General features: G+C 49.0%; 2 protein-coding genes across 5 annotated transcripts; one reads left to right on the forward strand and one right to left on the reverse strand.

The window, feature by feature from the left end:
- The first annotated feature begins 724 nt into the window (after window positions 1-724).
- LOC143824204 (solute carrier family 2, facilitated glucose transporter member 5-like) lies at window positions 725-13,510 on the forward strand. 2 transcript variants are annotated; one of them, XM_077311196.1, is made up of 12 exons: window positions 725-1,161; window positions 5,669-5,767; window positions 6,250-6,413; window positions 6,771-6,895; window positions 7,084-7,236; window positions 7,333-7,458; window positions 8,221-8,408; window positions 8,708-8,818; window positions 9,410-9,511; window positions 9,769-9,841; window positions 10,196-10,323; window positions 10,883-13,510. In XM_077311196.1, the coding sequence occupies exons 1-12, from the start codon at window positions 874-876 to the stop codon at window positions 11,117-11,119; spliced, it is 1,794 nt and encodes a 597-aa protein (XP_077167311.1). In that variant the 5' UTR covers window positions 725-873; the 3' UTR covers window positions 11,120-13,510. The 2 variants fall into 2 exon arrangements, with proteins under 2 accessions (XP_077167311.1, XP_077167312.1); XM_077311197.1 differs by lacking the exon at window positions 725-1,161 and adding an exon at window positions 3,778-4,273.
- Window positions 11,678-27,996, reverse strand: CA6 (carbonic anhydrase 6). Of its 3 annotated transcripts, none has more exons than XM_077311199.1 (10): window positions 27,884-27,996; window positions 24,965-25,057; window positions 22,513-22,695; window positions 18,475-18,623; window positions 17,732-17,827; window positions 16,840-16,906; window positions 15,829-15,986; window positions 14,991-15,114; window positions 14,546-14,644; window positions 11,678-13,376 (listed from the first exon to the last, which is right to left on the reverse strand). In XM_077311199.1, exons 1-10 carry the CDS (start codon window positions 27,933-27,935, stop codon window positions 12,763-12,765), a joined length of 1,635 nt encoding a protein of 544 aa, XP_077167314.1. In that variant the 5' UTR covers window positions 27,936-27,996; the 3' UTR covers window positions 11,678-12,762. The 3 variants fall into 3 exon arrangements, with proteins under 3 accessions (XP_077167314.1, XP_077167313.1, XP_077167315.1); XM_077311198.1 differs by lacking the exon at window positions 27,884-27,996 and adding an exon at window positions 25,249-25,438; XM_077311200.1 differs by lacking the exon at window positions 27,884-27,996 and adding an exon at window positions 25,353-25,407.
- Between the last annotated feature and the right edge of the window lie 2 nt (window positions 27,997-27,998).

The following is a 27,998-nucleotide window of genomic DNA, read 5'->3' on the forward strand; positions in this document are numbered from 1 at the left end:
ATACATTTAACAAAAAATCCGTAGGATCTGGGGAAGACGTGAGAAAAGGGAGCTTATAATTCTGCCCCGTAATGATAGACATGGAAATAGCTGAGCATGCAGCAGCCTTTCACGTGCAAAACATGAGACCTGTTTATTATTGCCCAGATGCCTGCATCTCCTGGCAGGGCTTATCCCCACAGTTCAGGTTAAACTGTCACTTACTTCTGCCACTGCAAGGCAAGTCCCTGGAAGATCTGGAACGGAGTTGGCTGATGAAGCCAGCCACAGCTGGGCATGGAAAGTGTTAAGGAAGCCAGTCAAATGGCAACTGTCAGGGGCCCTGGCTCTGAACCAGGACTAATACGGCTGCATCCTATCCTGGCATGGTAAGAAGGGAACGTTTTTGCGATGGGGCCCCACAAAAATTCAGCCTCCAGATCTTGCAGGGAAATCCTGAAGCAGTTATTGATGCAGATTGCCTGCAGAGGGAGCCAGAGACTACAAATACCACAGCAGGGTATAATGCTAGAGAATCTGTCCTCGCAAGTAGCAAACTGATCAGCTATAACAGGGGTCAGTCAAACTGTGGCCCTCCAGATGTCCATGGACTACAATACCCATGAGCCCCTGCCAGCATTCGCTGGCAAGGGCTCATGGGTATTGTAGTCCATGGACATCCGGAGGGCCACAATTTGACTACCCTTGAGTTATATAATATAAAGTCTCCTCCAGTGGTGTTCTAATTCCAGGTGCTCTCCAGCAATTCAAGTGAACGCTTGCGTGGGCAAGCCAAGCAGGCTCAGCCCCTGAGCGGGGTCCAACGTCCCTTTGCCAAGCGGGGTGCATTCAGGCTGGGTCCTTCCTCTCGTCTGCCCACAACGTTCTCAGAGGATGTCAGCTCTGACTCCTCCAGGCCTGTTCCAGATCGGCGGAGAAGGCGGCAGGGGAGATTTCGCCCAGGGGGGGAAGTGGCCATCTGCTGTCTCCAGAGTCCAAGAGGGCACCGTCCGGCCTCCGGTGCTGAGACAAAGTGCAGAAGCCAGCCCCCCTTTCCCCTCTCTTTTGCATTGCAACATTTGTCTCTTGTACCATGAAAAGTGGACCGCGAATGTCTGTCCCTCGGCCGTGGCAATGGAGAAGGGCTCTGAGAACACGCTGACCTCCCTGCCCAGGGAAGCGGTGAGTGGCAGAGGGAGGGGACTCTTCTGGCCTTGGGTCCTTTTAAAATCTATATCCTGCTTTGTCAAGAGGTGGGGGGGCGAGAGGGGCCCTACGGCCTGTTGCAACCCCCTGGGGGATTGGGGAGCAAAGGGTGCCAAAAGTGACCCTTTGCAAGGATTTCTCCGGTGCCAGCAGGGGGCTGACTGGAGGGCAGAGCACATCTGGACAGAACCCTGTGGCAACATCTGGCCCCAGGAAGGGAACAAAATGGCTGCCGTCCAGCCTGTGCTGGCAACAGAATTAGCACCCTTTGGTCTCTAGATAGAGGATTGTTAACTCGGTCGGTTCTTCCTCAGAAAGCATCCGGTGCCTCCATTAACTCTAATTTACAGCCGGCAATTCATTTCTAATTGCTTCACAACCTCTGGCGTTGCAGAGAGGGCGAAACTGTAACCTTAGGAGAAGGCAGGTTTCGGGGTCATGAAATGAGGCAGGAGGAACCGGAAGTAATTTTGCTCCAGTAGCAACAGGTAGGAAATAAACTGGGCCTTACATAACCCCCAGACCCAATTGAGTCACATGTTCAGCGACCCAGCGGGGGAATGATACGCGGTACTGAGGCAGGAAGCATCATCCTTTCTCCCTCCCCAGCATCTGCTTAAACCCCCCCCCCTTTATTTGCTGAACTCCCAGGCCGCCAACGGAGCCCTGTTGTGAACGGGCGGGCCGTCAAAATTCTTTGCCTTCTCAGCCAACATTTTGTTTGCACTGCAAGAACTTTTGATCTCACAGATCTCCTGATGGCCTGCATCAACAGCCCTGGTTATAGCTATATATTTAAAGAAATCGCAAGGTCAGAGGAGTCCCAAGAAAATCATGATGCCTCCTTAGGTCGAGATAGACGCATCCTGCAGAGATGGTTTCAGAATGTGGGAATGGGACGTTTTGTTTTTTCCACAAACCTGGAAACAACTGAAGATTCGCTCTGTGACTGCACTTTATTCCCATTCCTCTGTGACAGAGAGACAGCAGTGAACTTTGGATGGTTTTAAAGGGAAATTATTGGTTTTTAAATTGTGTTAACCAATGTGAATTATAAATCGTTTGTGGGCCACCCTGAAAGGCTGCGTATAAATTTAATAAATAAATGAACATGAAAAAAAACAGGAGTCTGGTGACACCTTGAGGCCTGACAATAGTTATTCCAGTGTTAAGTCCAAGCTCACCCCTTCAGGAGTATTAAGGCTTGCCAACCTCCAGCTAGGGCCTTGAGATTTCTTGGAATGACAGTGGGTTGTGAGCCTGCATAGATCAGCTCCCCAGGAGAAAATGGCAGCTTGGAGGATAGACTCTAGGGCAGTTTCTCTGTTGTTGTACTTCTTCCTCCCAGGTGCCACTCCCAAACCCCCACAGTTGGCAACCCTCTGTGGCAGAAATCCATCTGGCACAACCAAAGCAAGGGGGTGTAGCAAAGAGAGGGCTGTTCGAAGCCAGCTCCACTCCAAAGGGTAATGGCTTCACTCCTCATGAGAGCTGGGACACTCCCAAGGGCTGTGAGATAAGCCAAAGGTAAAGCCAACGGGAGGCTGAACGGAGATAAGCAGATCTATTAGAAAAACACACAGATATAAGCTGAAGTAATTAGCGTCCGTAGGGCCGGGCTAAGTCAGGCATTACCATCGGCAGTGAGTCAATATATGAAGGCTGTGCTTCTTAATAGGAGACCCAGCGGCAGGTTGTGGCTAAGAGTAGCAGCCTCTAATCTAGAGAGCCGGGTTTGATTCCACACTCCTCGCTCACATGCAGCTAGCTGGTTGACCTTAGGCCAGTCACAGTTCTCTCAGAGCTCTCTCAGCCCCAGAAGAAGAAAAGCTGGTTCTTATACGCTGCTTTTCTCTCCCTGAAGGAGTCTCAAAGTGGCTTACATTCGTCTCCCCTTTCCTCTCCCCACAACAGACACCCTGTGAGGTGGGTGAGGCTGAGAGAGCCCTGAGATTACTGAAGAAGAAGAGTGGGTAACTACCAAGCAAATTCCTGCGTTGCTTGAACGCTTGACATAGATTTTGTGTTCTCGTGGGATCTGCAAGTCAAATGTGAGATCTGAATGAGACCAAATATCCCAGAAGTCCAGCGTCCTGTTACACGCTGTGGCCAACCAGGTGATCCAAAAGAACCCCAGCAATGGCACAGGTGCCAGAGTGTCCCTCTATGTTTGCTCCTGGCAACTGGCATTTAGATTTAGATACCGTCTCTGAACATGAAGTTACATTTGGCCATAATGGCTAACACCCTCCATGAGATCTACAGGTTTGTGCTTTCGTAAAGAGCAACTCTGATACTCAATCTGAGAGTTCCAGCCTATCTGCTACAAATGAATATTCCTCATATATATATATTTGTCCTGGCATGCCTCCTTACAAAACGTCTAAAGTCTTCTGCAGCATTCTCCCAAACCAGAGACGACAACTGGAGTGTGCAAGCTGGATTATGGTCTGCAGCCCAAAACAGCCAAGAATAGAGAGCCTTATTCTAAAGTGCGGCTGGAATTAATTTATTTCGTTCTTGCTCAACCCACCCAGCATGTTGCAAGAAGAGACGCGCTTTACAGACTCTCAGTGGCAGCTAAATAACTCTTGAAAAGCCAGCTGTCGGCACAGCGGTGTGTAGAATCTGTGGAGTGCAGAGTGGGACCCCCGGTCCTCCTAGCCCGGAACGGCTGACTCAGACTAGCAGAGGAAGGTCTTTTCCTGGCTCCCTGAGCACCTTTTGGACTGGCTCACCCACAGGACCTTCTGGGTGCATCTGGCAGCTGGCCTTGGCTTCTTGCCCTCCTTGGGCTGAGGACGGCACGCGTGCACAGACTGCTCTTTGGATTTCACCAGGGAGGCACGAGAGAGGCATGCAGGATTCGGGAAAGTTCAGAGGGCAAGCTTCCGACATTATTGGGCTATAAAGTGCATTGCTGGGAGTTCCCTGCCGCACTCAAGGTATATCTATATTTACGTTGGCTTCTGGCTGATACTACGAATGGAGGAGTCCGGCACTGAGTTCTGAGAACAGAACGTTGCCCCCCAAAATGACAACCGAGGAAGATCAGAAAAGTCAAGGATCCAGCACGGAAAGGAAGGGGGTGAGTTCCCAATACTCTTTCTCTTTCCCCTCCCTTAGCAGTTTAGATCCAGCTTTTCCAAAGCAGCAGCAGTTTGCTTCCGTGCAGTTTTGATTTTGGGAGAGGAAAGTGGCAGGATATGAGACAGAAATGGCAGAGCATGAGGATAATGAAGTCTTAGATCCTGCAGCTAGCGAGCCACGAGCCACACGGACTTCACATGCTGAACGAAAATCGGAAATTGCCTCAAACTTTGCTTCTGTTGCAAACTCACTCGGCGTCCTCAAGGAAGCCGTCCTCTTTCAGTCTGAGAAACATGGGAAGAGCCACAGTGGCCTACCTGACAGGGCTGTTGTGAGGGCTGCAACAAGAGACATCCCATGAAGCACTTTGCAGCAGGGGGGTGGCTTCAACCAACGGGGGACCTCCCAAATGGTCCTCTCAGCTGCCTCAGCTCCCTTGAGCACCCATCAAGCACCTATTCTGTGGCAGAGTCTTTGCAACACCCCCCCCCCTCTTCTGCATGTACACCTTTGAGACGTCTGAGGAAAATCATGTGCCAGTTATGCAAACTCTCCCAGTGAACAGGGCCAAGGGCAGAGCTATAAATCTGTCTCGGAGCTGCTGGGGGCGGGGGATGTACTGGAAGAGGCCAGAAGGGGTGAGGGAGGAGGAAGCAGGACAGATACCACGGCTGTCCCTGCTGGAGGAAAGTCAGGCTCCTCAATGGAAAATGTAACCCCCTGGCCGGGTCCAAACAAGTCCTGGAGGAGTTCACAAGCTAGTGAAAGGAGCCCCCCCCCCCCCCTTGATGGCACCACTGGCCTGGCATCAGCTCAGTGGGAGTCAGAAAGGGCTGTCGGAGTGAAGTCTGAGTCCAGGGAAAACCAACCACGGTTAATTCTGGGTATCAGCTTTTGTGTGCATGTGCCAGATTCTCCCATTTGAGCCCAGGGACATACACCAAAGTATTCAGCATGCGCACGTGTGAATGAGCTCTTAAAAGTAAACTGGGATTTCGGAACAGAAGGAGTGACATTTGAGCAGGTGTGTCCCTGTTGGGTTCTCCCTCGTCCTGTTAGTTATTATAAGAGCTGCTATGTTTTCATATCGAGATCAGCAGGTCAGCTGCTGTCTTTAGTCCTTTACTGGATCAGCACTTGTATCAGTGGCTTCTAGCCATGCTGATTAAAGGGAACCCCCATGTTCAGAGGCAGTCAACCTGTGAATCTCAGAGCCAGGAGGCAATGTTAAGGGAAAGCCTTGGCCTCTCTGCCCTGTTGCTGGACCTCCAGAGTAACTGCCTGGCCACTGGGTGAGACGGGAAACTGGACTAGACGGATCACAGGCCTGATCCAGCAGGGCTCTTCTGATGTTCTCATGTTCACCGTTCCTCCTTCTTTTACTTGGCTGCAGAGAATGACCGTCGTGCTTGGCCTTGTGACCTTCATTGCCGCCTTTGGGTCATCATTCCAGTACGGGTACAATGTCTCCGTGATCAACTCTCCGTATCTGGTAGGTTAAGAGCTGGATGTGGCCACTCCAAGCCTTCCTGCACCTCTTACTGCCTTTGCCAGGGCCACAGACTGGCACTGGAAAAGATGCTTCTCTGCCTCTGATTCCAGAGTCATTTTTAGCCAGAACAGACATTGCTGTTCTAGACAGAGTGTGGCTCAGCCAAAGAAAAAACAAAAAGAGTTGGGTTTCTTAAACCTGCTTTCCACAACCTGAAGAGTTGGCTTACAAACGCTCTCACTCCCTTCCTCTCCCCACAACAGACACCCTGTGAGGTAGGTGGGGCTGAGAGAGCTCTGGGAGAACTGCAACTGAACGAAATCCCCCAGCTAGGTAGAAGAAGAGTGGGGAATCAAACCCAGTTCTCCAGAATAGAGGCTGCCACTCTTAAATACCACACAACGCTGGCTCTCGGTCCCCTTGTCTCACTATGGGGAAGAGGGGTGTGTGAGTGTAACGGGTCCCTTGTGCTCACCTTTCAGTTCATGCAAGATTTCTACAATGAGACCTACTACTTCGAACGGAAGGGGGAATACATGAGCAAGGAGATGATGACGGCCCTGTGGTCGCTCACGGTGTCTTTTTTCCCTCTCGGAGGCTTCTTTGGGTCCCTGATGGTGGGCCCCATGGTGAACACCTGTGGCAGGTAAGAATCTAACTCTGCTCAATATGGCAAGAGGGTAGCCCACAGGATCCTACAAAACATCCCAAGTCAAAATTAGCCTATGCCCGTTTCCCCCTGCAGACAGAGAATACGTGTTTTGGGCTATTTTTGGTCAACAAACATTCTGTAACCTTGGTTAATTAAATTGGAAGTCTTCAATTTCAGGCCAGATTTAGACACTTTGGGGGTCCACCTTTGACCCTCTGGGTTCCTTTATTCCCACTGGTTTGGACCTCCTAGTTTCACCTTCTGGCCATTGGTCATGTTCTTCCAATCTGCGGTGATTGAAGGCCGTTTCTAGGCTGTGTGCATGCAATATTCCTCCTGCATCCTTCCCAGGAAGGGCACGTTACTGATAAACAACATCTTCTCCATCATCCCCGCCATCCTCATGGGCATCTCCAAAGTGGCCAAGACCTTTGAGGTGATCATAGTTTGCCGCATCATCATCGGGATATGCGCAGGTGAGTCAGCTGCACTGAAGGGAAGAGGCGGGACCTGGGGACCCCCTGGAATTATAACTCCTCTCCAGGTTGTCAGCACCCCTACCAGGGGTTGACTGACGGAGGGCAGTCCACCTTTCTCTACACTGTTGTCTAGGCCTTCCCGTATCACCTCCTTTAGACTTTCCTCTGCTCTTCTCTCTCCCCAGGCCTGTCCTCCAACGTTGTCCCCATGTATCTTGGAGAGATGTCCCCCAAAAACCTCCGTGGGGCCGTGGGGATCGTGCCACAGCTCTTCATCACCATCGGGATCCTGGCGGCTCAGATTTTGGGGATGCAGATGATCTTGGGAACCCCGGAAGGTAAATTAGGAAAGCCAGGTCGGCAGCTGCGACACAAGGAGATGCAGAATAGGAATTGTTGCAGACGTTGCACCGCTGTTCTCTCTCTCATTGCAGGCTGGCCTGTTCTGCTGGGCTTGACTGGGGTCCCTGCAGCCCTGCAGCTTCTGTGCCTGCCCTTCTTCCCCGAGAGTCCCAGGTATCTGCTGATCCAGAAGGGCAACGAAGAGAAAACCAGAGAAGGTATTGCGCTTGCTGGATGGTGTTTGCAGATGGAGGGAGGAAGGGAAGGAAAAGAGAGAGGCGGATGCTGAACTGCAGTTGCACTTCCAGCAGAAGGCGCAGTGGCCATGGCCCAGCCGCACTCAAAGGACCCCCAGTGGATCAGGGCTCCCATCTTGACGTTGGGGTGTACCTTGACGGTTTTGTGGAAGCCCTCTTGGGTCTGCGGAAGTCTGCATCTACCCCAGGGGATAAATACGGTTGCCAGTTCCAGAGGGAGAAATATCTGGAGATTTGGGGGGCGGGGGGTGGAGCCTGAGGATGGTGGAGTTTGGGGAGGGGAGGGACTTTAGTGGAGCATAACGCCGTAGAGTCCGCCTTCTAAAGTGGCCATTTTCTCCAGGGGAACGGATCTCTGTTGCAATCAGCCACTGGCTGGAGATAGGTGCTGGTAAGGCATAGGGAAATAACCCTAGGCTCATAGCCACTGCAGCATGCCAGTGCAGTATCTTGGGATAAAGACAAACTGGGCTGCACCCAGCAGTGTGTCAGCAGGACAGAAAGGGGGGAGGGGAAGCCAGGTGGTAGATGATTGATCTGCTTTCCAGAGTCCCTGCGTGTTTTGCTGTGCAAGGCTCCATCAGGGGGATGAGAACACCCACTTAGGGCTAGAACTGTCAACAGCAGGACCTTGCTTGGAATATCTCAGTCCATCCTTGCTTGCTTCTGGCAGCTCTCCAAGGGCTGCTCCTGCCATTTCCCTTCTCTTCCCTCTCCGTCTAGCTCTGAGGAGGCTGAGAGGCTGGGAGGACGTGGAGGACGAGATGGACGAGATAAGGGAGGAAGACCAGGCGGAGAAGGCTGAAGGGAAGATGTCTGTCTGTGCCCTTTTCACCTTCCGAGGGCTTCGGTGGCAGCTCATCTCTATCATTGTGATGATGATGGGCCAGCAGCTCTCCGGCGTTAACGCGGTAAATAATTTCTCCAGGGGGAACTGGGCTTCTGTTCATCCCTTGCTTTGAAAACCCTATGGCAAGGGTGGCCAAACTGTGGCTCTCCAGATGTCCATGGACTACAATTCCCATGAGCCCCTGCCCTATGGGGTCGCCATAAGTTGACTCCATTGTACTTCAGGGACATCGGGAGAGCCGCAGATTGGCCACCCCTGCCCTATGGAGTTGCCAGAAGACAGCACTGTCCTCCGCCCTCAGCAAGGCTGCTGTTATGGTCTTTATATGGGATAGAGCTGAAGGATGGTTTTGGCCCGCAGGTGTACTACTATGCCAACAGTATCTACACGAATGCTGGAGTGAAGGAAGACCAGGTGCAGTTCGTCACTGCAGGAACAGGCGCCGTCAATGTCGTCATGACTATAGTAGCAGTAAGGCCACCATTTGACTAATCTGTCTCTCTCTTCTCTCTCTATTTCTATCCCATTTTCGTTTTGCCGTTTCTCCAAGGACTCCAGGGCGATGTACCTGAGCTCCACTCTACACTCACAACATGGTGATCCACCTGAATCTACTTTGAAAATAGTCTTAGATGGCAGAGTCTTACTTGTTTGCATTGCAGGCCACAGTTCAAGCGTCCTTTCCACTTAGTTGCAGCCGTGTAGGCCTCTGCAGATCCAAGCTAGCCTGTCTCTTTCTGATTCTTAAGCTATTTTAGTTTTTGCCCTCACTGAGTCAGGTGATGACAGTGAACCAATTAGAGTATATCCTTGAGGGAGTTCTCCTGAACTCTCCCCCTCCCATCCTGAGACACTCCGGTTCTCAAGGTGCCAATTGTCCCATCCTCTGTCTTGCCCTTGCAGGTAATACAAGACCCAAATACCAGTTACGTATGCCTGCAAACTGGAACCCACTTGACCTACCACACATTGGAGGGATTGGGGTTGCTTTCCTGGACAGGAGGGGAGGCAAATGACTGCCTATCAGCTAAAAAGGATTCTGCCCTTTCCTGTGTCTTCTAGGTTTTCGTTGTGGAAGCTCTGGGGAGGAGGATCCTGCTACTGGCCGGTTTTGGGATCTGCTGTGTAGCCTGTGCTGTCTTAACGGTGGCTCTCAATCTGCAGGTATGTGTAACAGAAGTGTTCCCTCCTTGCTTACTCTGACATGCAGATCGGGGTCCATTCTGCACACATTAGATAATCCACTTTCAATGTACTTTATAGAGTTTCCTGTTCTGCATAAGAAAACCCAGCTGCAAAAGTACAGTAGGTGCAGAACAGCCTCAGGTGCATGTGTGTAGGGGTCAACACCTCCTTGGTCTTCCCTGCCAGATCCTCACCTTTGAGACATAAATCTAAAGAGCGGTCAAATCTCCCAACAGGCCATCGAATGGATGCCCAACGTCAGCATCGTCTGCGTCATCGCCTACGTCATTGGCCACGCCATTGGAGCCAGTAAGTAGACACACCTCCACTTGGTCTCATGGGAATTGTAGTCCATGGACATCTGGAGGACCACAGGTTGGCTACCCCTGCTCTATACCAGGTAGGGAGGCAGCATTTTGTGGGCGTTAATTTCCTGGGGCTTCAATCACAGTCTGGTGGAACAGCTGTCTTACAGGCCTTCTGGAACCGTTTAAAATCCCAGAGGTCCCTGACCTTGTTGGGCAAAGTGTTCCACCAGGCCGGGACCGAAGCTGAAAAAGCCCCGGCCAAGGCTAATGTTACTTCGAGGCCAAATTTGGATTGCCTGATCTTCGTGCTGTGAATAACTGGACTCCTGGTTCTTCCTTTTTCCTCTCCTCCTAGGCCCAATTCCAAGTGTTATGATCATGGAGATGTTTCTGCAGTCCTCCCGCCCTGCTGCGTTCATGGTGGGAGGGTCCGTTCACTGGCTCTCCAATTTCACCGTTGGGCTGGTCTTCATTTACATGGAGGTGAGAAATTTATGGATCTGTGACTTCTCTCTCTGCTTACTTAGCTCAACCAGTAGGAGATTTGAGAGCAGGGTCACGGAGTGGGGTATCCACCCTCTGGACAGCTCGATGTCCCTTTGGGAACAGACCCTGAAGTGATGTCACACAACTCTTGGTGGAATCTGCTTGGTGTGACATCCCTTCTGGGTTTCCTCCAAAAACGGCATCAGAAATGACTGCAAATATACGACAGTCATTATTTCCCATCCCTCGCCATCTTAACAAGCTGATGGGCAATTTGAATCTAGGCCTCCCTCTCCTTGCTGGGCACTCTAACTATGCGCAGCCCCTGGTCTCACGGTGTTCAAGGAAGTTCTTCTCCAATGACAACAACATGTGATCCTTCTCCAGAAAAACTACAGTCCTGGAGACTTTCTCAATTTGGGGGCCTGACTTCAGCTCAATCCCAAAACATCTCAGACTGCCTGTGGTGGTTTCACAGGGAGCAGAGAAGGATAGAATGAGCCGCATTCCCTTTGACTGGCCGTTTCTGACTCTGGTTTCTTTATTCCATTTCTAGAGAGGACTGGGGCCCTACTGCTTCTTGGTCTTCAGTGGCATTTGCCTGGTCACGGTCATTTACATCTTCTTCATTGTCCCCGAAACCAAGAACAAGACCTTCATGGAAATCAACCAGAGCATGGCCAAGAGGAACGGCATTGTGCTGGAGGCGGACAAAGGGGAACTGAAGGATTTCACTGATGTTTCTGTGCCTGACAGCAAGAAGAACAAGGCAGAATGGAACAGCGCCCTTTGAATGGCTATGGATTTGTTTCTCTTCTCCCTGGGACCAGCAGTCCTGAAGCCCTGGCATTCGCTGGCAGGGGCTTCTGGGAATTGTAGTCCATGGACATCTGGAGGGCCGCAGTTTGACTACCCCTGTTCTAAGCAATTGTGTCTGGGGTTCAGCCTTCAGCAGTCAGAGAAGACCTGGTTACTGGGTGAGGTTTGGGAACAGGATCCAGAGAAGATTTGGGGAGAGTCTAGAGTTAGAGAGGTTCCTTTCCAAAGCTGTTAATGAGGCACAGAGATGGAGCTAAGAGAGTCCAGAGGCAGAGTCATCTGCAAAAATCCAACTGTGATGTACAACTTAAAATCCCATCATTCTTTTCCCCTTCTCCATTTTATTCTTACACCAACCCTGTGAGGTAGGCTAGGATGAGAAAGAGAGAGACAGGCAGACACTGACCAGCCCAAGGTCAGTCCAGGGGGTTTCCCAGGCTACAAGACACTCTTTATGCATCCTGCCACTTTTCAATTAAAGCCCAGTGACCAAATTGGTAGCCCCATGAAAAGGGAGTGGAGACGAGCGAGCTTTAATTGGTGCAGATTTTATTATTGTACTAACACGGCCGTACTGTCTCTGCAAGTCACAGTGGAAGAAGAAGCAACCCCCCCACCCCAAAAAAGCATGATTGTTTCCCAGGACAAGATACTGAGTGCTAGCTTCCCACGTATGGCGCATGTTTCTCCTCCGCATTTCCCAGCTAGGGTTGATCTAAAAGCAGCCCTGTGGCTCTGCAAGTATTTCTGCTTCAGAGAGAGACATGCTCTCTCCTGCTTTAAGAAACCGGATCTCAACCTTTGACACACCCTGCAGAATTGACCAATAGCAGCTTGAAAGAGCAGGGCCTCCCTTGGCAGCCTTTGAGAGACTTGGGCTGGCAGGCTAGCCTTCTAAAAGCAGCCACATGTGAGCACGGGGCACGCAGTGCGTGTGTGCATGCACAGGAGGCTTAGCTCACATATTGCACTGTGCAAGGTTGCACACGCATGCCAGCTCCTTTCCTGAGGTTCTTCAGTAGAGCGGATCTGGTTTTAGGCCATGCAGACCAGGGCTGCAAAAGCAGGGAAGAGGTGGGGTTGCATGGGGACCCTACGGCTATGCCAAGCGATGAGCAGAGATTTCCAAGCAGGGCTTGAGGTAGAAAGCCGCCCTATACAGACTAGCAAATCTAGCTCTTACCTCTTCTCCATGCTCCTTTGCGGAAAAGAAAAGAAAGAAAGGGAGACACTGTGCCACAAGGGGAGACGTCCCTGTCATTAAATCTTTTATGTGTTCTTCAAAACACAGCCACATAGTCATCTTCTCTTGGATTAACAGTCCCACCCGGCCCAGCCTGGCCCGCCCACCCTTGTCTAGGTATCTAATTCTATCACATGCCAGTAGATACGGGAAAGTTACAAGACACTGTCACCCCCCCAGCGAGATTTCCCTGTCATAAAAGCTCTGACACAAAAGTCATTCGACCAGCAAAATACAAAAAATCAGAAGGAAAGGGGATCTGTCCTTGGAACAGCGTGCGGGGGGAGGGGGGGGAACTTAATACTACTTAGGTCAGGGTCGGTGCATTCCCCAGCACCCATTTCTTGAGGCTATTTAAAAAAAAATAATTAGCATCATTTGCAATGGCTGTCCGTGTCCAAAACCACTCCGCCGTAGAAAGTCATGGGCGTCTCCCCCCAGGCGATTACGTTCCCTTTCTCCGCTTCATTCTTGCACATGGTGAGCTTCTGGACATCGGAGTTGCCAAGGACACGGTTCCAGAGGTTCAGGTGGCTCAGCCAACCGGAAAACCCGTTGGAGAAAACATCCAGTTCCATGTTCATCTCCTTCCCAAGTTTGACTGTCCCGCCCTTTCGGATCATGTACCCCTTTTCGATATTCTTGCCCGTGCCCTCTGCTCCGTTGACCCACAGATTTACGACCCCAGTGTGGGAGTTCCACGTAATGCAGTGGTGGACCCAGTCGACAGTCTCTCTGTGCAGGTGGAATTGCAAAAACTGGCCACCGATCCACACGCCCACGGCTGAGCCGACTGTGGCCACCAGTTCCTTGTCCCTCTCCAGCGTGGAATAGTGGAAGACGGTCTGGGTCCCTTGGTTATGGTTTTGGGACCAGAAGCAAAGCGTGAATTCACTGAAATCCATCTCCAGCAGGGGCCGGACTTCAACATAGCTGCCGACGTTCTCATGGGGGAAGTAAAAGGCCTGGAATGGGCTCGATTGGCCACCTGGAAGGACCAACCAGAAGCTCTTCTGTAAGGGAGGAACTTGACCTGATACTTGCAATTACCAATCAGAAGCTCTCCCGTTACAAGCTAGTTCCCAGACAGCAGAATAAAAACTCTCATTCCAGCATTTGTCACATTTGTTTGACTGTCTTGACTTACAGTGGGGGGGAAACTGTCATTCTGTGGAGGGATCTCTAACAAAGTCATACTTGGATGCTGGTCAGTGATCTAATCTAATCTCTAACAAAGATTTTTCACACAAAGTTATCGTTTCTGTGAGGGAGGGAGTATGGTGCCAGGGCCAATATCAATCCATCAATCTTTTTTGGTCATTCAGACCAATATTCAGCTGGGGCCAAGAGTAAACTATCTGCTTGGAATCTAGAAGGTCCCAGACCAATCCCCAGCATCTCTATCTTAAAGGATCAGATAGGTGACAGTAAATGCCTTTGTCTGAAACCCAGGAGAGCTACTGCCCGAGTTGACAAAATTGCCAAAACAAGACAACAAAAAAAGGTGTGTCTATAGGGACACACAATCTACGCGAGGGTCCCGACTCATAGCCCAAAGACCATGTGGCTCTAGAACGGTCATTCCCTGCCTTTCTGATACCAATGTGGCCCCAAAGTCCATATTTACTTGCTATCTGAAGAAGCCACTTTGGGGGAGAAAAACAGGACACACAGATCAATAAAACTGCAAAACCTTGGTTGGGGCCCACTTTCACAGACTTAGTGACCCACTTTTGGGTCTGGACAAAACGTTGGAAAGTGCTGCTCGAGAGAAAACCATGCTGGAGATTAATCTCTATCGGGAAATACTTCTCCATCCTCTTCTATGAAGCCACAATTCAAGCAGACTTGGCTGCCTTGGCTTCGTTTATCCAACCGCCTAGCTCCCGAGCTGACTAAAGAAGGATAATTGCTTGGACACTGACAGAAAACAAGCTTCGTATACAGAAAGCCTTGGCTTCAGTCGGTCCTTGAACATCACCAGTTAGCAATATCTCAAGTAGCAGGCACTGTGAAAGCCCCTCCTCAGCCCAAGCCCCTGGAGAGACGGCATCACTAAGCTAAGGGACCAACAACCTGTTCTGGCATTCTGTGTTTCTGGCTTCCATGGCTGAGTTTTCTTGGAAAGAAAAAGGACCACAAGTTCTGCCTTCTTACCTGGCTTCCCTAGGGCTTCCATAAGGTGCTTCTTCATCTCCTGAAGCTGGGTCCGTATTTCATCCAGTTTCAAAGTGAAGGTATCCGAATTGCAAAACCCTATGGCAACACAAGGACCACTGGAGTTAGTTTCAGGATTCCTGATCCTGGATGATATCATGGCACTTTCACGCAGGGAGCTCAGTGGAGGATAATGCGATAAGTAGCCCTTTTCTCCAGGGGCATTGATCGCTGTTGCCTGGAGAGGAGCTATAATTCCAGAGGATCCTCAGACCCCACCTAGGGACTGACATCCCTAACCTCAGAAAGAACCGGCAGCCCCCTCAGATGGAAACTTGCTTAAGAACATAGCAAAAGTCTTGTTGGACCAGAGGAATCCAATGTGTTCTGTTTGAACCCAAAGGGACAATCCTAACCCAACTTCCTACTGGTTTAAGCTTCATACCTTCGGCAACCTTGACGTGGAAGGACGATTCAACCACCCGGCCATTGAGGGGCTGGGCACGCCGGTAGTCATTCCTCAATGTGTTGTTCTTCCAGTCAAGCAAGGCATTTTCCAGCATCCCAATCTGCAAACAGACGACATCGCTAAACATTGTAAAGTGGAAGTTGCTTCCAAACAACTCACTACACAGCTTGGTGTAGTTAGGAATGCAGACTTCCATCTGGCCAGCTGGGTTTGATTCCCTGCTCCTCCCCCACATGCAGCCAGCTGGGTGACCTTGAGCTCGCCACAGCACTGATAAAGCTGCTCTGACCGAACAGCAATCTCAGGGCTCTCTCAGCCTCACCCACCTCACAGGGTGTCTGTTGGGAGAGAGGAAAAGGAAAGCAAATGTAAGCTGTTTTGAGACTCCTTCTGGTAGATAAAAGCAGCGTATCAGAACTCTTCTTTTCTACCTAACTGACCCTCTCTGGGAGTGTTCCACCAATAAGGAGAAAGTACTCTGCTAATGAGGGCCAATCAATTCAAATTGTGTGCAGACAACTTCCTCCCTACCTGATTGGTGCTCCCTGCTAATAGGGAGAGAGCACTCTGCCAATTAGAGCCAATTAGTGCAAATTAGTTCAAATTGCATGCAGGTGATATACTGCCTACCTGATTGGTCCTCCTTGGGGGTGTGCTGCCAATAGGGAGAGAACACTCTTCCAATGAGAGCCAATCATGGGGCTTATCTGTCCTCTTCCTGCTGTTTCTTGGGTGGAAGAGGTGCTGAGTGGTAGCTGCCAAGAGGGCAGAGAGCCAGACCCTGAGGAACAGAAACGAAGGAAAACCTACTGACCTGGGCATAGGACAGCTTGATCGGTGAGTCATATATGGTCCAGAGCACAGTCTCTGAACAGGGCGGAGTGGTGAGGGAGCCCGGATATCGGTAGTAATTTGCACGGTTTTCAGGCAACAGGGACAGGATGTTGAGGGTGTTGACCTCAGTGGACTGCCCTAAAAAGAATAGAAATAATTTTAGGTTTAGAGGTCTGTGTGATTAAAGAAAATGGCAGCCAGAGCTCTGCAGGTTGTGCTCCAAACTCCAAGCAAACTTTGCTCCTCTGCTGCTTCCTGCAGGTGGATTTTTCAAAAGCACTCTCACCTCTAGGCCTTTATTCCTAAATGATCATTAAAAACCCTTTCACTGACCAATCACAGCAGCCTGCTTGGAAGATGAAGTTAACTTAAGGAAGCGATTATTCAAATAAGATAAATGTTCGTTCTAAGTGCATAAGAGATTGTGAATTTAAAATAATGGGTTTTCTTCAGTTTCTGAGACAGCATTGTGAGCATTAAAATACACATAAATCTTCAGGCTTGGCAAAAGGGCTCCAGAGGTTTCTGTCAGTATAGGGAAATAACTGAATTTATGACTGGGAGTTCAATCTTTGTAGAAGGTAGACTGAAAGGGATTTTTGACTGGCTTTTCCATCATTCTTACAGTGAACACCCTTAAAATTAACACTTGACTTCGTTGCTTTATGGATTTGCATTTTTTAATGATGCTATATATAAATTATGAAACCCGTAATGTAATACGTGTCATAATCACTCCAGGTTAACTGATCTCTGTCACCTGGAGATCAGCTGTAATCCCACGAGATCCAGTCCCCACCTGAAAGTGGACAAGCCTAATAATTTTTCAGTGCGGAAACTTTGCCGGGAGCCCATTTTCTGCTATGCCTCCATTCTGTATTTTATTATTTCAGCATTTCATTGCGTTGGTGCTGAGCAGCGTCACAATTATTATGCACCAAAAGCCAAGGATCTGGCGCCAAGATGTGCCAGGGTGGCTCCACACACATACCTGCGTACTTGATCCGGGCCAAGCTGGCAATGAATTCGCTGTAGTAGGTATTCTCTAAATTCCCACCCTGCAAAAAGAGAAGGCACAATTTCAGCCAGGAAAGCCCGGTGGGGCAACATCATGCCCATTCCTCCCCTCTTCCCCCTCGCCACGACCTCCGAGGGAGCACTGGATATTCTGCCAACGTGGGAAGTGAAGTGACAGATGTTGAAGGGCTGCTGACCCCTTTCCCTTTCATTTGGTGCCCTCTAGCGTTCGCCTCCATTCTTGTTTCCCTCCAAAAATTCTCCATCAGGGCCCCCTCAGGTGTGTTGCAGCTTGTTTGTGAGGGACCTCCTTTCCTCAAAGGCTTCTTTCTCCCCTCAGGGGGGGCTGAAGAAGCATTGTTGGACACATCCACAAAATGGAGTTGGGGGTCTAAACCAGGGATGCCAACCTCCAGGTGGGGCCTGGGGATCCCCCGGAATTCCAGCTCATCTCTAGACCACAGAGATCTGTTCCCCTGGAGAGAAGGGCCGCTTTGGAAGGTGGATTCCCTGGCCTTGTACCTCACGGAGGTCTCCCAAGAATATGGTTGCTATTCAGTTCCAGACACTGAAGCTTACTTTTGGTAAAGGATGAGGGATTAAGGAAAACGTTAAGGAAGGACTGGAGGGAAGAAGAAGGGTGGCACGATTCAGTGGCAGGCAGGGTCTGGCATAAGGGGCAGCAAGGGGAAAGGAGTCCAAGGACTAAAGTCTGGTCAGAAAGCAGGCAAAAGTGGTGGGAGGAAAGCAGACTGCAGGCAGGTGTGACTGAAGTGACGAGATCCAAAGGGGGGAAGAAATAGAACCAGGCTTTGTAAGGCCGCTGTCGGCCTGTAGCTGTGCTCCCTCCCCCTTCCTCCCCCTACCTCGTACAGAAAAGCCAGGACGGCCAATCCATCGGCTTTATCTTTCGCTTCTTCAAAACTCGGATACTTCTCTGAATTGTAGTGGACGATGTGCAGCTGTGAAGGATGCAGACCAGAAATGTTAAACAGTGGGCTTGAATTGGGATCCAAATTCATCGTTGCCCCCTCTCCCACCGGAGGACGCAGGCACAGCCCAGGAAGGTCGTCTTCTGACAGCTGCTCTCGTAGAAACAGAATTTATGTTAGAATTGTGTCCTCTGCCTACGTGGAACTGAACTAGGCAAGAGGCTAGCAATTCTGCCATGGGAATTCCAAGTTTTGAGGGTTTTCAAAATAAATAGCAGAAGTGTGGGGGCCCAGGTTAGTCTGGGATGAGGCAGGGGATTCCAGGTAGCCCTGAAGAATTGCTATAAAAGGAGTTCAGCAACTGTTTAGCAAAGGAATTCCCCATTCGGCTTCCGCTAATAATAATAATAAGTATTTGCGTCGCACTTTCAAGTGTCCAGAACATTTTGCATACATCACCTGGTTGTAATCCCTGCAATAAGTTAAGGTAGATCAGCTCCCGGTATTTTCAAGGGGATTGAAGCGGAGAGACTGCCTAAGGCCAACTAGTGGGCAAGATTTGAATAAAGGATATTTTGGTTTGAAGCTTGCTATTAGGCTGTGTCAGCTTTCAGTATGCGAAAACAAACATTTTTTTTTTTAATTTGTAAGGCTCATCTTTCCAAATGGCTTCGTACTTCAGCAATGTATCGCATCCCATCAATTGTGTGCTCAGAGCCACTGGCCTCGAGGTCTAGTCCTCCCCAGTGAAAATGGAACTGCACAGCTGTGAAGGTCCCAGGAAGCCCTCTTGAGATGGTCATGGTTGGAGGTAGGTCTATCTGCACTGCGGGACAGAGCAAAAACAGGAAGTGATGTCAGAAAGAAACTCTAAGACCAGTACCCCCAGCAAAAAGCCCCAGTCTGCATGATGCTATAAATTCTGCACAATTATTTAATTGTATAATTATGAAATGACCTGCTATTTCATAATTGGAGTTTTTTACTCTCTTCGTTACAGGACATAAATATCAGTCTAGCATTTCATGAAAACTTTATGGTAAAACAACAGAGCTTTTGTTAAATCCTAGAGCTCCCCTGTACCACTTCCTTTTTTTTACTGGAAGTTATGTGAGCGTGCTGGTATGATGCCTATGCAGTTATTTTCAAAGGGTTGGCCCTATGGATTGGCACCCCACCCACCCACCCACCCCTTCTTACAAGAGGAGACGGTTGTGTTAGCGTGTGCGATTCTGGCACGAGAAAAGGTGTCATTATTACCCACAATCCAGAGAGAGAGAAACTGGGCTGAAGGACTTCTCTCTCTTATGGCTGGTGACCAACATCTTGCCAAGATCTCAGCCTGGCTCCCAAATAAAATTGGTTTTAAGTCTAGTAGATTATTATAATAATAACAGCGAGCACATGAAAAATACAAACATGTGTCCACCTGTGCTGGAAAATAAAAACAAACATTAGCTCACCCCCTCAAATAAAAAACAACAAATTTACAAAGAGCGGGCACAGCCAATAACAACTCTGTGCAGAAATCTCTTAATGAGAGGCTGGGCACGGGGAGCCCTGTGTAATAAGCAGGAGGGCTGGCCCATTCTTCTTATGCGCAATACAATGAGAGATTCTTTTGCCTCCGAGACAGCTTGGCTCCAGGCTCCGCTGCTTGTCCTGTATCTGCCCACTGTCCTTTTAACCCTTTGAGGGAAACAATTGGAGAGGCTTGCTCCCTTGTTCAGCCGGAGCACCTGTAGCAAACTGCCCTTTGCAGGTTAGGTATTTTTGAAACCACTCCTCTCTCTACATAGGCCAATAAAGGTAACTGAATCTGAAATCTCTCTGCTGGTCCAAAATCACATGTTGTGCATGGACCACGCAGGGCTTAGCCTGCTGTGAGGTTTTGTGATGTCCTAGACAAAGCCATGCCACAAACTCCTGAAATGTTGTAGGGACTGCGGGAATAGACATGGCCAGCAACATGAGGGGCAAGCTTTGAACTCGACTGCCAACCTCCGGGGGCACCTGGAGACCCCCCCGACATTACAGCTGATTTCCAAGCAACCGAGACAGTTCCCCTTGGAGAAAATAGCTGTTTCGGAGCGTGGACTCGATGGCTGATTTGCTGGAGGTGCGGCAAATAAAACAAACAAAACCCTTGCTCAGATTCTTCCCTTCCCAAATCCCGCCCACCCCAGGCCCCACCTGCAAAATCACCTGGTATTTCCCAACCCCAGGGCTGTAATGCTCATGTGGGACTTGCTTACATCTTTTGGGCTATGTCTGCATCTGTCACCTGGGTCTGTTCCTCACAAGCCAAAAGGCAATATTTGTTTAATTTTTATAATACATATTAAATATGTACTAAATACTGCTTTAGGATGCTTAGGGCTGATCCTGCGTTGAGCAGGGGGTTGGACTAGATGGCCTGTATGGCCCCTTCCAACTCTATGATTCTATGGCCTGTATGGCCCCTTCCAACTCTATGATTCTGTGATTCTATATCTAGCCCACATGGAGACAGTCTTTCAAAGGGTATGGGCAGCCGTTTAGAAAACCTCGCAAGTGTCAGGTGGGGAATGAACCAGAGTATGTGGTCAGAAGGAAAAGTTTCAGAAGGCCCTCCGTTAGAACTCATTAACTATCAAAACTCAAATCAAAACCCCCTCATGACTGAACAATTTGATCTCCCCAGGGGTGTATCAGTGTTGTTATTCATGTTGTGTTGTGATTGTGACCTGATGTATTGTTGTGATGTCCTATGGAATTTGTGCAACGTTATAGATTGTCATAAAAATTCTGTGTAATTTTGTGCAACGGTCCATGTAAACCGCCCAGAGCCGTAGGGAAGGGCGATACAAAAAAATAAACCAAAACCCAAATAAATCATGCAAAATGAGCAAATTAGTTTTATTCTGCCCCAGTACTCTCTTGAGCAGCCTTTCCCAACCTTTTTACCATTGAGAAACCCCTGAAACATTATTCAGACTTCGAGAAGTAGTGTGATTGTGCAGAATATGTTTGGGAAGTATAGCTGTGCCATCCCCTCCAGCCCATCATTCACCATTTGGGTGGTGGGGGCCAGTCAACATGGCCATATATGGTCCTATCACCCAATAAATAAATATAAATATCTAATTAACTCCCACCCATCCAGGAAACCCTTCCAGGGCTGCCAAGAAAGCGCAGGTCTTCACAAAATCCTAGTTGAGAAATCCTGGTATAAGCTCTATCAGGTGCTTTGAGTCTCTAAAATGTATCCCCTGAAACTGTTTTCTAAGGTGTTACTAGACTTGAATCTCACCATTCTCTTGCAGACCAAAGTCTGCCCTCTGAAACTAGCCAAGCATTGTAGCTCTAATTCATACAGGTTGCAACATTCACTTCTTCTTCCGCATGCACAGTTAATACTTGCACCACTCCTTTTGTTTAAAGAACACCAGGTGTGCAACCAGAGCCTTAGAGAATTCTCTTAGGGCTTCACTGCCCTTAAAAGACCCAGGTCTCAATTCCTACAATTATAAGTTTTGCAGATTTTACAAGGCTTTATAGCTTATAAGGGCTAGAAATTTGGTGTATGTGCATTTTAATGAAAATAAGAAAGTCTAACAAACGTTGACTTTTTCTTCCAATTACTCAAAAAAGAAAAAGAAAAAAACAGCATACTGTAATTGCCCATTCTGATGCTACACTATTTTTAAGGGTACTTTCCACATTTCAAATTCACTTTATGCTGATGTAAACAATATAATATAACTGAGCTAAATATTGGCACCTTCCTCCCATTTGTTACTATTTAGCGTTAGAATGTCTTTTCTAGCAACATCCCCATGCTTCACTGGAAGAATTAACCAGCATATAACGCTGGATCCGTCCCTTTGTCATTATTTTTTAATGTCCCGTGCAGAAATGCAAACAGCGCCAATGTTCTCGATTGTGTACATGCTGCTGACTGGATTTGCCGGCCTCCGGTTTGGGAAAATCAGCACAAAATTAGCAGAATAGAATAATAATAAAAAAGAAACAGATGACAAAGCGGGAAGCTGAAATAAACGCGATCAGTAGCAGCATTCAGTTACCCAAAATAAATGAACCCAACAGTGTTTGCAAAGGGTATTTAGCTGCCAAGCGTACAAAAGCCATCCTCCAATCCCAACAGGTGTTTTCAGAGAAGCTGTAATGCTAAATGTCACACCCAAAAGTCTGAACCAGGGTTAGGATCATGGTCACCTTTATCTTTGGTCTGTATCAGACTTCTAACCCTGGTTCCAAACAATGGTTTAAAGCTTGGTTAATGCCAAAAAAAGAGAAAGGTCAGTTTCTCCTTGGGGGAGAAGAAGAGGAAGGCTGTAAACCCACGAATTTCCCCCAAAATTGTAACCATGGTTTAAACACAAATATCAATGGGTTAGGTCCAGACAGTTTTTCTGATGCCTAAAAAGGAAAGAGGGAATTCTCTTTGACTCCCCCAAAGCGTGCTTAGCTTCAAAAGACCAGAATGTACAATAGCCTTTTGGGATGAGGGAGGGCTGTAGAACAGAAGGGAACTGGGAGGGATTTACTGAAGTCGCTGGGTAGATCCAGTCATGGTTAGCAAAAGACCACAATGCCTTTAGGCCTTAAGGATCAATAAACAACACTTGTAGGGCCCTACAGATTGCTGCAAGCTCTGGTTTGTTATACATTTAAAGCAGACTTGGAGATGGTGTGCAAAGTCTCATATTTACCTGAATGCCCATTGTTGGTGATGGTAAAACTTCCTTGCTGGGGCCCGCCATAACCCACAAACTCCAGTGGCTTCAGTTCCGGGTTGTATTTGACATGCATCTTCTGAATATTGATTGGAGATTGGTGTTTTCCCAGGCAGTCAGCAAAGTGGTTTCCCCAGTGGGCTTCGTCCAGTTCCCCTTCTGCCATTCCAGACAAGAACAGCTTGTTAGGCAGGGTGAAATGTAGCCCAAACAAAGTAGATCCCAAGGACAGATCTGATGTCCTCGCTCAGCTTCCCTCCTAGAAGCTGGACAGTCAACATTCTATGGCTCATAAACAAAGAGATCGTGAAGCTAGATTCCTCTGAGTCAGTCTTAGCCCTATATTGTCTACTCTGAGTTGGCAGCTGCTCTCTGTTGGCAGAGTTTAAATATGAGAGGGAGAGGAGCACCAGGCTGCTTTAAAAAAATAAAATAATTTTATTTAGAAGATAAAAACTAACTTCATAAAGAAAGAGGAGATAGACCTGTCTAAGTGTTCTGTTGCCTTGAAGGCAGTCAGGGAAGAAGTGGGCTCAAAGCAGCAGGAAGTCTCTCACTGTGCCCATCAGAACACTGGAGAGCATTTGAAAAACATCCGGAAATATCCTTGATCTAACTATGCTAAATACACATCTCCTCTGATGCCCCCTGCAGGACAGTATTCATATTTCGGTCATGCATACTGCAGATCTTGTACATTCGATCATTCTCCTGCAAGATGACCTTCCCAGCCGGGCTCCTTGAAGTTCTTTTATTAATTATTAAATATTAATAAATATAATAAATAAATAATTGTGCCAGGACTTGAACCAGCAGATTATTTTTCCTTTTAGACAATTTCATGGGGGATTGGTCTCTTTGGGCCAATCAATCCTGACTGGGGGGGAGGCTTGCTTGTGGGGCTCCCCCCAGGTATCTAACTGGCTACCACTGGAAACCAGGCGCTGGAATAAATGGAGCCTTGTCTAATCCAGCAGGAAATCTCCTCCTTACCTTGAATGCTGTGAAACCCAAATACGTGCTTTGCCATATTGCAATGCATCTTTTGCAAAACGAACATCCCTGCACATTCCATGCCCTCGTGGCTAATGGCTACAAAGGACGGCTAATGGCTACAAAGAAGGCTTGAAGATGAAAGCGATTGGGGTGGGTGGGGGGCTTTTTATCTTTTGTACTTTGCCGTCCAAGTCATTATGGCCCTCCTGCAACCTTTTCCAAGACTCCTTCCGCCTTTATCTTCTGGATATATTTAGCTTTTATAGCCGGGTAGCAATTTCAAGCCTGTCTCTCAAACCACTCTGCTGTGTTTTCAATCAATACAGAAATCTTTCCTCCCATCTTTGGCTGTTCCCTTCAGCGTTAACAGTGAGAGCAATCGATCGGATCTGGCCGCTGCCTCTCTTGCGGAGGGAAAGAACAGCCAAACTCAGGGGCAGTTCTTTAAAAGACGCTCAGCCTTCTTCAGCGACCTCCTTAAAGGAAGAGAGTTATTCCCCAAAAGCTTCTGGGGGGAGGGGGGAGTCACTTTAAAAACATTTCTACAGTTGCCAACATTCAGGATTGGGAAACAGAGATCTGGGGTGGAGCCTGGGAAGGCCTGGGTTTTGGAAGGGATCTCAAATGAGGCAAAATATAATGGACTCTGACCCTCAAAGAAGCAATTTTCGCCCTCCTGTCCCCACCTGTAGGTTTCCCCTCCAAACACACTTATTCTAAAGGAAGCACAAACAGCTGTAGGTCATCAGTCATACTCTGCACCACACTAACAAGGCATTTGCAATGATCCTTCCCCGTTCCCCGTTCCTTTTTGATGCTCTTGAGATCTCCCTGTTTGATAACAAACCTTCTCTTTATTCTCCCTCCTGCAAACTCTTTGCACTGGTCTTGGAAGCCCACATGGCCATTGAGTGCATTCTATATGCACCCATCCCATTGCTCATTTACAGCATTGGCAACAGATTCAGGGGCTCCCTGAGACAAACAGGGCAGTCCAAAGCCAAGATGCGCTCTTCCCCCACCCTCAGAAGAAGTGGGCTGAAGGATTGAGCGCTGCTCAGTTGCATAGGCAAACTGCAATCTTTAGCATACAAACTTGGGAAGAAATCCCACTGGAAATAAATGGCATTCATTTCGGAGCAAGAATGCACCAGACCAGGCGGTGGTGGTGATGTCCAGAGGTGGCTGACCATCGCCTGCCCTGGTCTTCCATGGTGGTCTCCCCCACAAATACTAACCACAGTTGACATTGCTCAGCTTCCTAGCCCTGAGGAGGTCAGGCTGGCCCAAACCACAGCAGGATCAGGCTGTAAACCGGCTCGGTTCCAAGCATTTCAACCAAACTGGCTCGCCCCTCCTGCAAATGGCTGGGGACCAAGTTATCGGGAAGGCCACCGTCCCCCTTCCCCATCCGTCCCTCTTCCCCGGTTACCTCGGTATGTCCAGTGGATGACGTTGGAAGCAGTCTGCTGCAGCAGGAGCAGGTGGAGAAACCATTCTCGAGTCCTCATGGTCCTTGCGAAGCCTGCAATGGAAACCCAGCCGGTGGGGTCGTTGTGTTTTGCTCTCCCAGCCCCGGAGAGAGTAAACAGCAATTTACTCCGAGTCCTGCCCACCTTTCTACGCTCCCTGCTGAAACAATAACAAAAGCCAACCTGCACTTCTCACTTAGGGGGCTGCCTGCTTATAAACCCTAATAACATTTCATCGACCCACCTGGGAGAGGCTGCGGAGGTTCTAATGGAACCGCAAAACGGCAGCGCGGAGCCAGGGAGAGGATTGCAAGGTTAATAGCACAGAGGTAACATGACGGTATGTACCTTTCCGCTGCCTGCTTTCTCCTCTCTGGAGAGGCGGCATTGACCTTCCGTGCAGCAGGTCCCAGAAGCATTAATGTTTAATGCTTCGATTTTGACGAACCACCTCTAAAGGGGGCCCGCTTTTGAAGAAAAGTCCACCTACATCAGCAGCCAGTTCTTCACTGACAAAATTGTGGGCCCGTTTTGGTCCCCCCTGACACCAGTGGGGGATAGGGGAGTCCAGTGGCCAGAGTCAGATTGGGAAACTCGTGGGGAGGATGGGGTCTTCACAAGGCCGTAGAGAGCCCCCTCCAAAGCAGCCGTTTTCTCCGTGGAAACTGATCTCTGCTGTCTGGAGATTGGTTGCAATTCCTGAAAATCTTTCAGACCCCACCTGGAGGTTGGTGTTCTTAAGGATCAGTCTGACATGTTGATAACAACCTGGCAGGTCAGTGAGGTGCTTCCCCCCCCGCAGCCTGTGACCTAAGAAATTATTGGCTTTTAACACAATCTCTGCAGAATAAGTCAATGATGTTTAAGGAACGGGTTGGCTGGGTCTTGAGCAGGAATCCTACATTCACGATAATGAAGGTGTTAACAGGAAGGCCCCTATTCTGTTTGTGAGCAGGGCTGCCAGATCCAGTTTGGGGAAAGATTTGGAGGTAGTAGAGATTGTGCCGGGGAGAGCTGGGAGCAGGATCTCACCTAAAATCTATAGTGTGCCATGTAGCCTGCCCCCAGAGCACCTGTTTGCTCCAGGGGAATCGATCTCTAGTCTGGATGTAATTCTGGGGGATCTCCAGGCCCCCCTGGAGGCTGGAAACCCTGTTGGTGAATTGGTTGGAGGGTATGTTACAAAACGGCCTGCATTTCCAATTCTGTCTGAGTACCCTGCAAGCAAATCACTTGGAACCCCCTGAAAGGTAAACCTTTCTATCTTTTTAAGTCCTGCAGGAGCAGAGTTGCACACTGGCTCACAAATGTGTAACTCTGTGGAATCCTGGGGCATTTGCAGGTGTAAATTGCTGACAGTTCACCCTCTGCTCCCTTCCAAGGACTATTTTCCCAACCTGGATATACAAGGATTAGGAAATGCATTGTTGGTCCTGTTTGGTGAGCCTGGTGCTTCCACAGTCCAGTGCAGCTGTCAGAATCGATGACTCCTGCAGAGCCAGAGGAAGACACGGGGGGAAATGCACAAGCTGTTCTTGCACGCATCCAGTGGGATACTGAGACTCTGGGACGCTGCTGAAATGAACAGGGGGAAAACTCACACGGGATTTTGGGAGACAGACATACAGGACCCTAGGTGTAGAAGAGCCAGGTGGCAATTCTAGCTGCGGCCGATGGAAATGCTGACAGTCCGTTTGCAACACCTGACCCTCCGTTGCATAACATACGATGTGGAAAATGAAGCAAAGCAGTTTTAATTAATTCTGCGTTTCCCAGAAACAAACAACCCACCCCGGGCGCGCTAGCCACCACATACGGAGGGCAGGGGATTAAAAACAACAACAACAACACAAAACCACCCAAACATTTTTTCTCGAAACGGCTCGGTCTCCCCGGTGCTGTCTAAGCAGTCCCACCCTCTGCTCCGCTCCGTCCCCCCAGCCCTTTCAGCTGCATGGCCTGTTGAGGAGTTGTGACATCCAGTGGTCAAACACAATGCCCGTTTAATTCCGTAGAGAGTTCTTCATGGATGCCCACAATAAAGTTGTCCTTTGGGAGCACTTTTCACCTTTGAAAGTGCTGGGCAGACAATTTGTGGCCGACCACGGACTGAGCAGAGGCGTGGAATCAGGTTGGAAGGGCATGTTCCACGGTGGCCACGGAGGAAGAAGCCATTCCTGATAGGAAGCAAGGCTGATGGGACAATTCTGTAGGGCAGTGGTTCTCAGCCTGGGGGTCAGGACTCCACTGGGGGTCCAATGACCCTTTCACAAGGGTCGTGGCAGGGCAAGCAGCTTGGATGGAGGGGAGGGGTGCCATCCACACAACAGCCTTGCGGGGTAGATTGTGATAGAGCATTTGTCTGTCTGGAGCAGCGGAAAAGAGCGAGATCGGCATGGTGGGATAAGAGGCAGAACTGAACCGAGAAACGCCGGAAAATAAAACAATTTCTATACAATCCTTTATAATGGATCTTCACGCCATGGAATGGGGGAAGTGAGCACCTTTATTTGCTTCTCCCAAAACACTAGAATTTGGGAGGACTCAGTGATGTTGAAGGGCAATGTGTACAGGACAGACATAAGGAAATACTTTACACAATACCTAACCCGTGGGATTTTCTGCCAAGTGATTTAGGGATAGCCACAAGCACAAATGGCTTCTAAAAGGGGGATAAACACATTTATCAGCGACTACCAGCAATGGTGAGCAAAGGGAACCTCCATATTCAAAAGCAGTTAACCTATGAAACCCAGGGCTAAGAGGCAACGTCTTGGCCTCTGTGCCCTGTTAGTTGGTCCTCCAGGGCCATTGTGTGAAACAGGATGCTGGCCTAGGTTGGCCACCAGTCTGACCCTGCAGCACTTTTCTTATATTACCTGATTGGTTTGTGGCGATGCTGATGTCAGATAAAAAAATGGAGGTGGCCATGGAGAACTGGGCTGGCCTGTTTGGGAATCGGTCCTCTGGGCATGATCTCCGTGAAGATTCTGA

Source organism: Paroedura picta, chromosome 15, assembly GCF_049243985.1.
Source record: "Paroedura picta isolate Pp20150507F chromosome 15, Ppicta_v3.0, whole genome shotgun sequence".
In the NCBI taxonomy this organism is placed as follows: Eukaryota; Metazoa; Chordata; class Lepidosauria; order Squamata; family Gekkonidae; genus Paroedura; species Paroedura picta.

Excerpts from the sequence above, each read along its gene's own strand:
- LOC143824204 (XM_077311196.1), top strand. The coding sequence starts at position 874 with ATGTCAGCTCTGACTCCTCCAGGCCTGTTCCAGATCGGCGGAGAAGGC. Across the intron at positions 6,896-7,083 it reads CATCATCGGGATATGCGCAG|GCCTGTCCTCCAACGTTGTC; the intron begins GTGAGTCAGCTG and ends CTCTCTCCCCAG. Across the intron at positions 7,237-7,332 it reads GATCTTGGGAACCCCGGAAG|GCTGGCCTGTTCTGCTGGGC; the intron begins GTAAATTAGGAA and ends CTCTCATTGCAG.
- CA6 (XM_077311198.1), bottom strand. The coding sequence starts at position 25,423 with ATGCTTCTGGGACCTGCTGCACGGAAGGTCAATGCCGCCTCTCCAGAG. Across the intron at positions 16,907-17,731 it reads TCCTGGCTTTTCTGTACGAG|GGTGGGAATTTAGAGAATAC; the intron begins GTAGGGGGAGGA and ends CTCTTTTTGCAG. Across the intron at positions 13,377-14,545 it reads GGAAGCCCTAGGGAAGCCAG|GTGGCCAATCGAGCCCATTC; the intron begins GTAAGAAGGCAG and ends TGGTCCTTCCAG.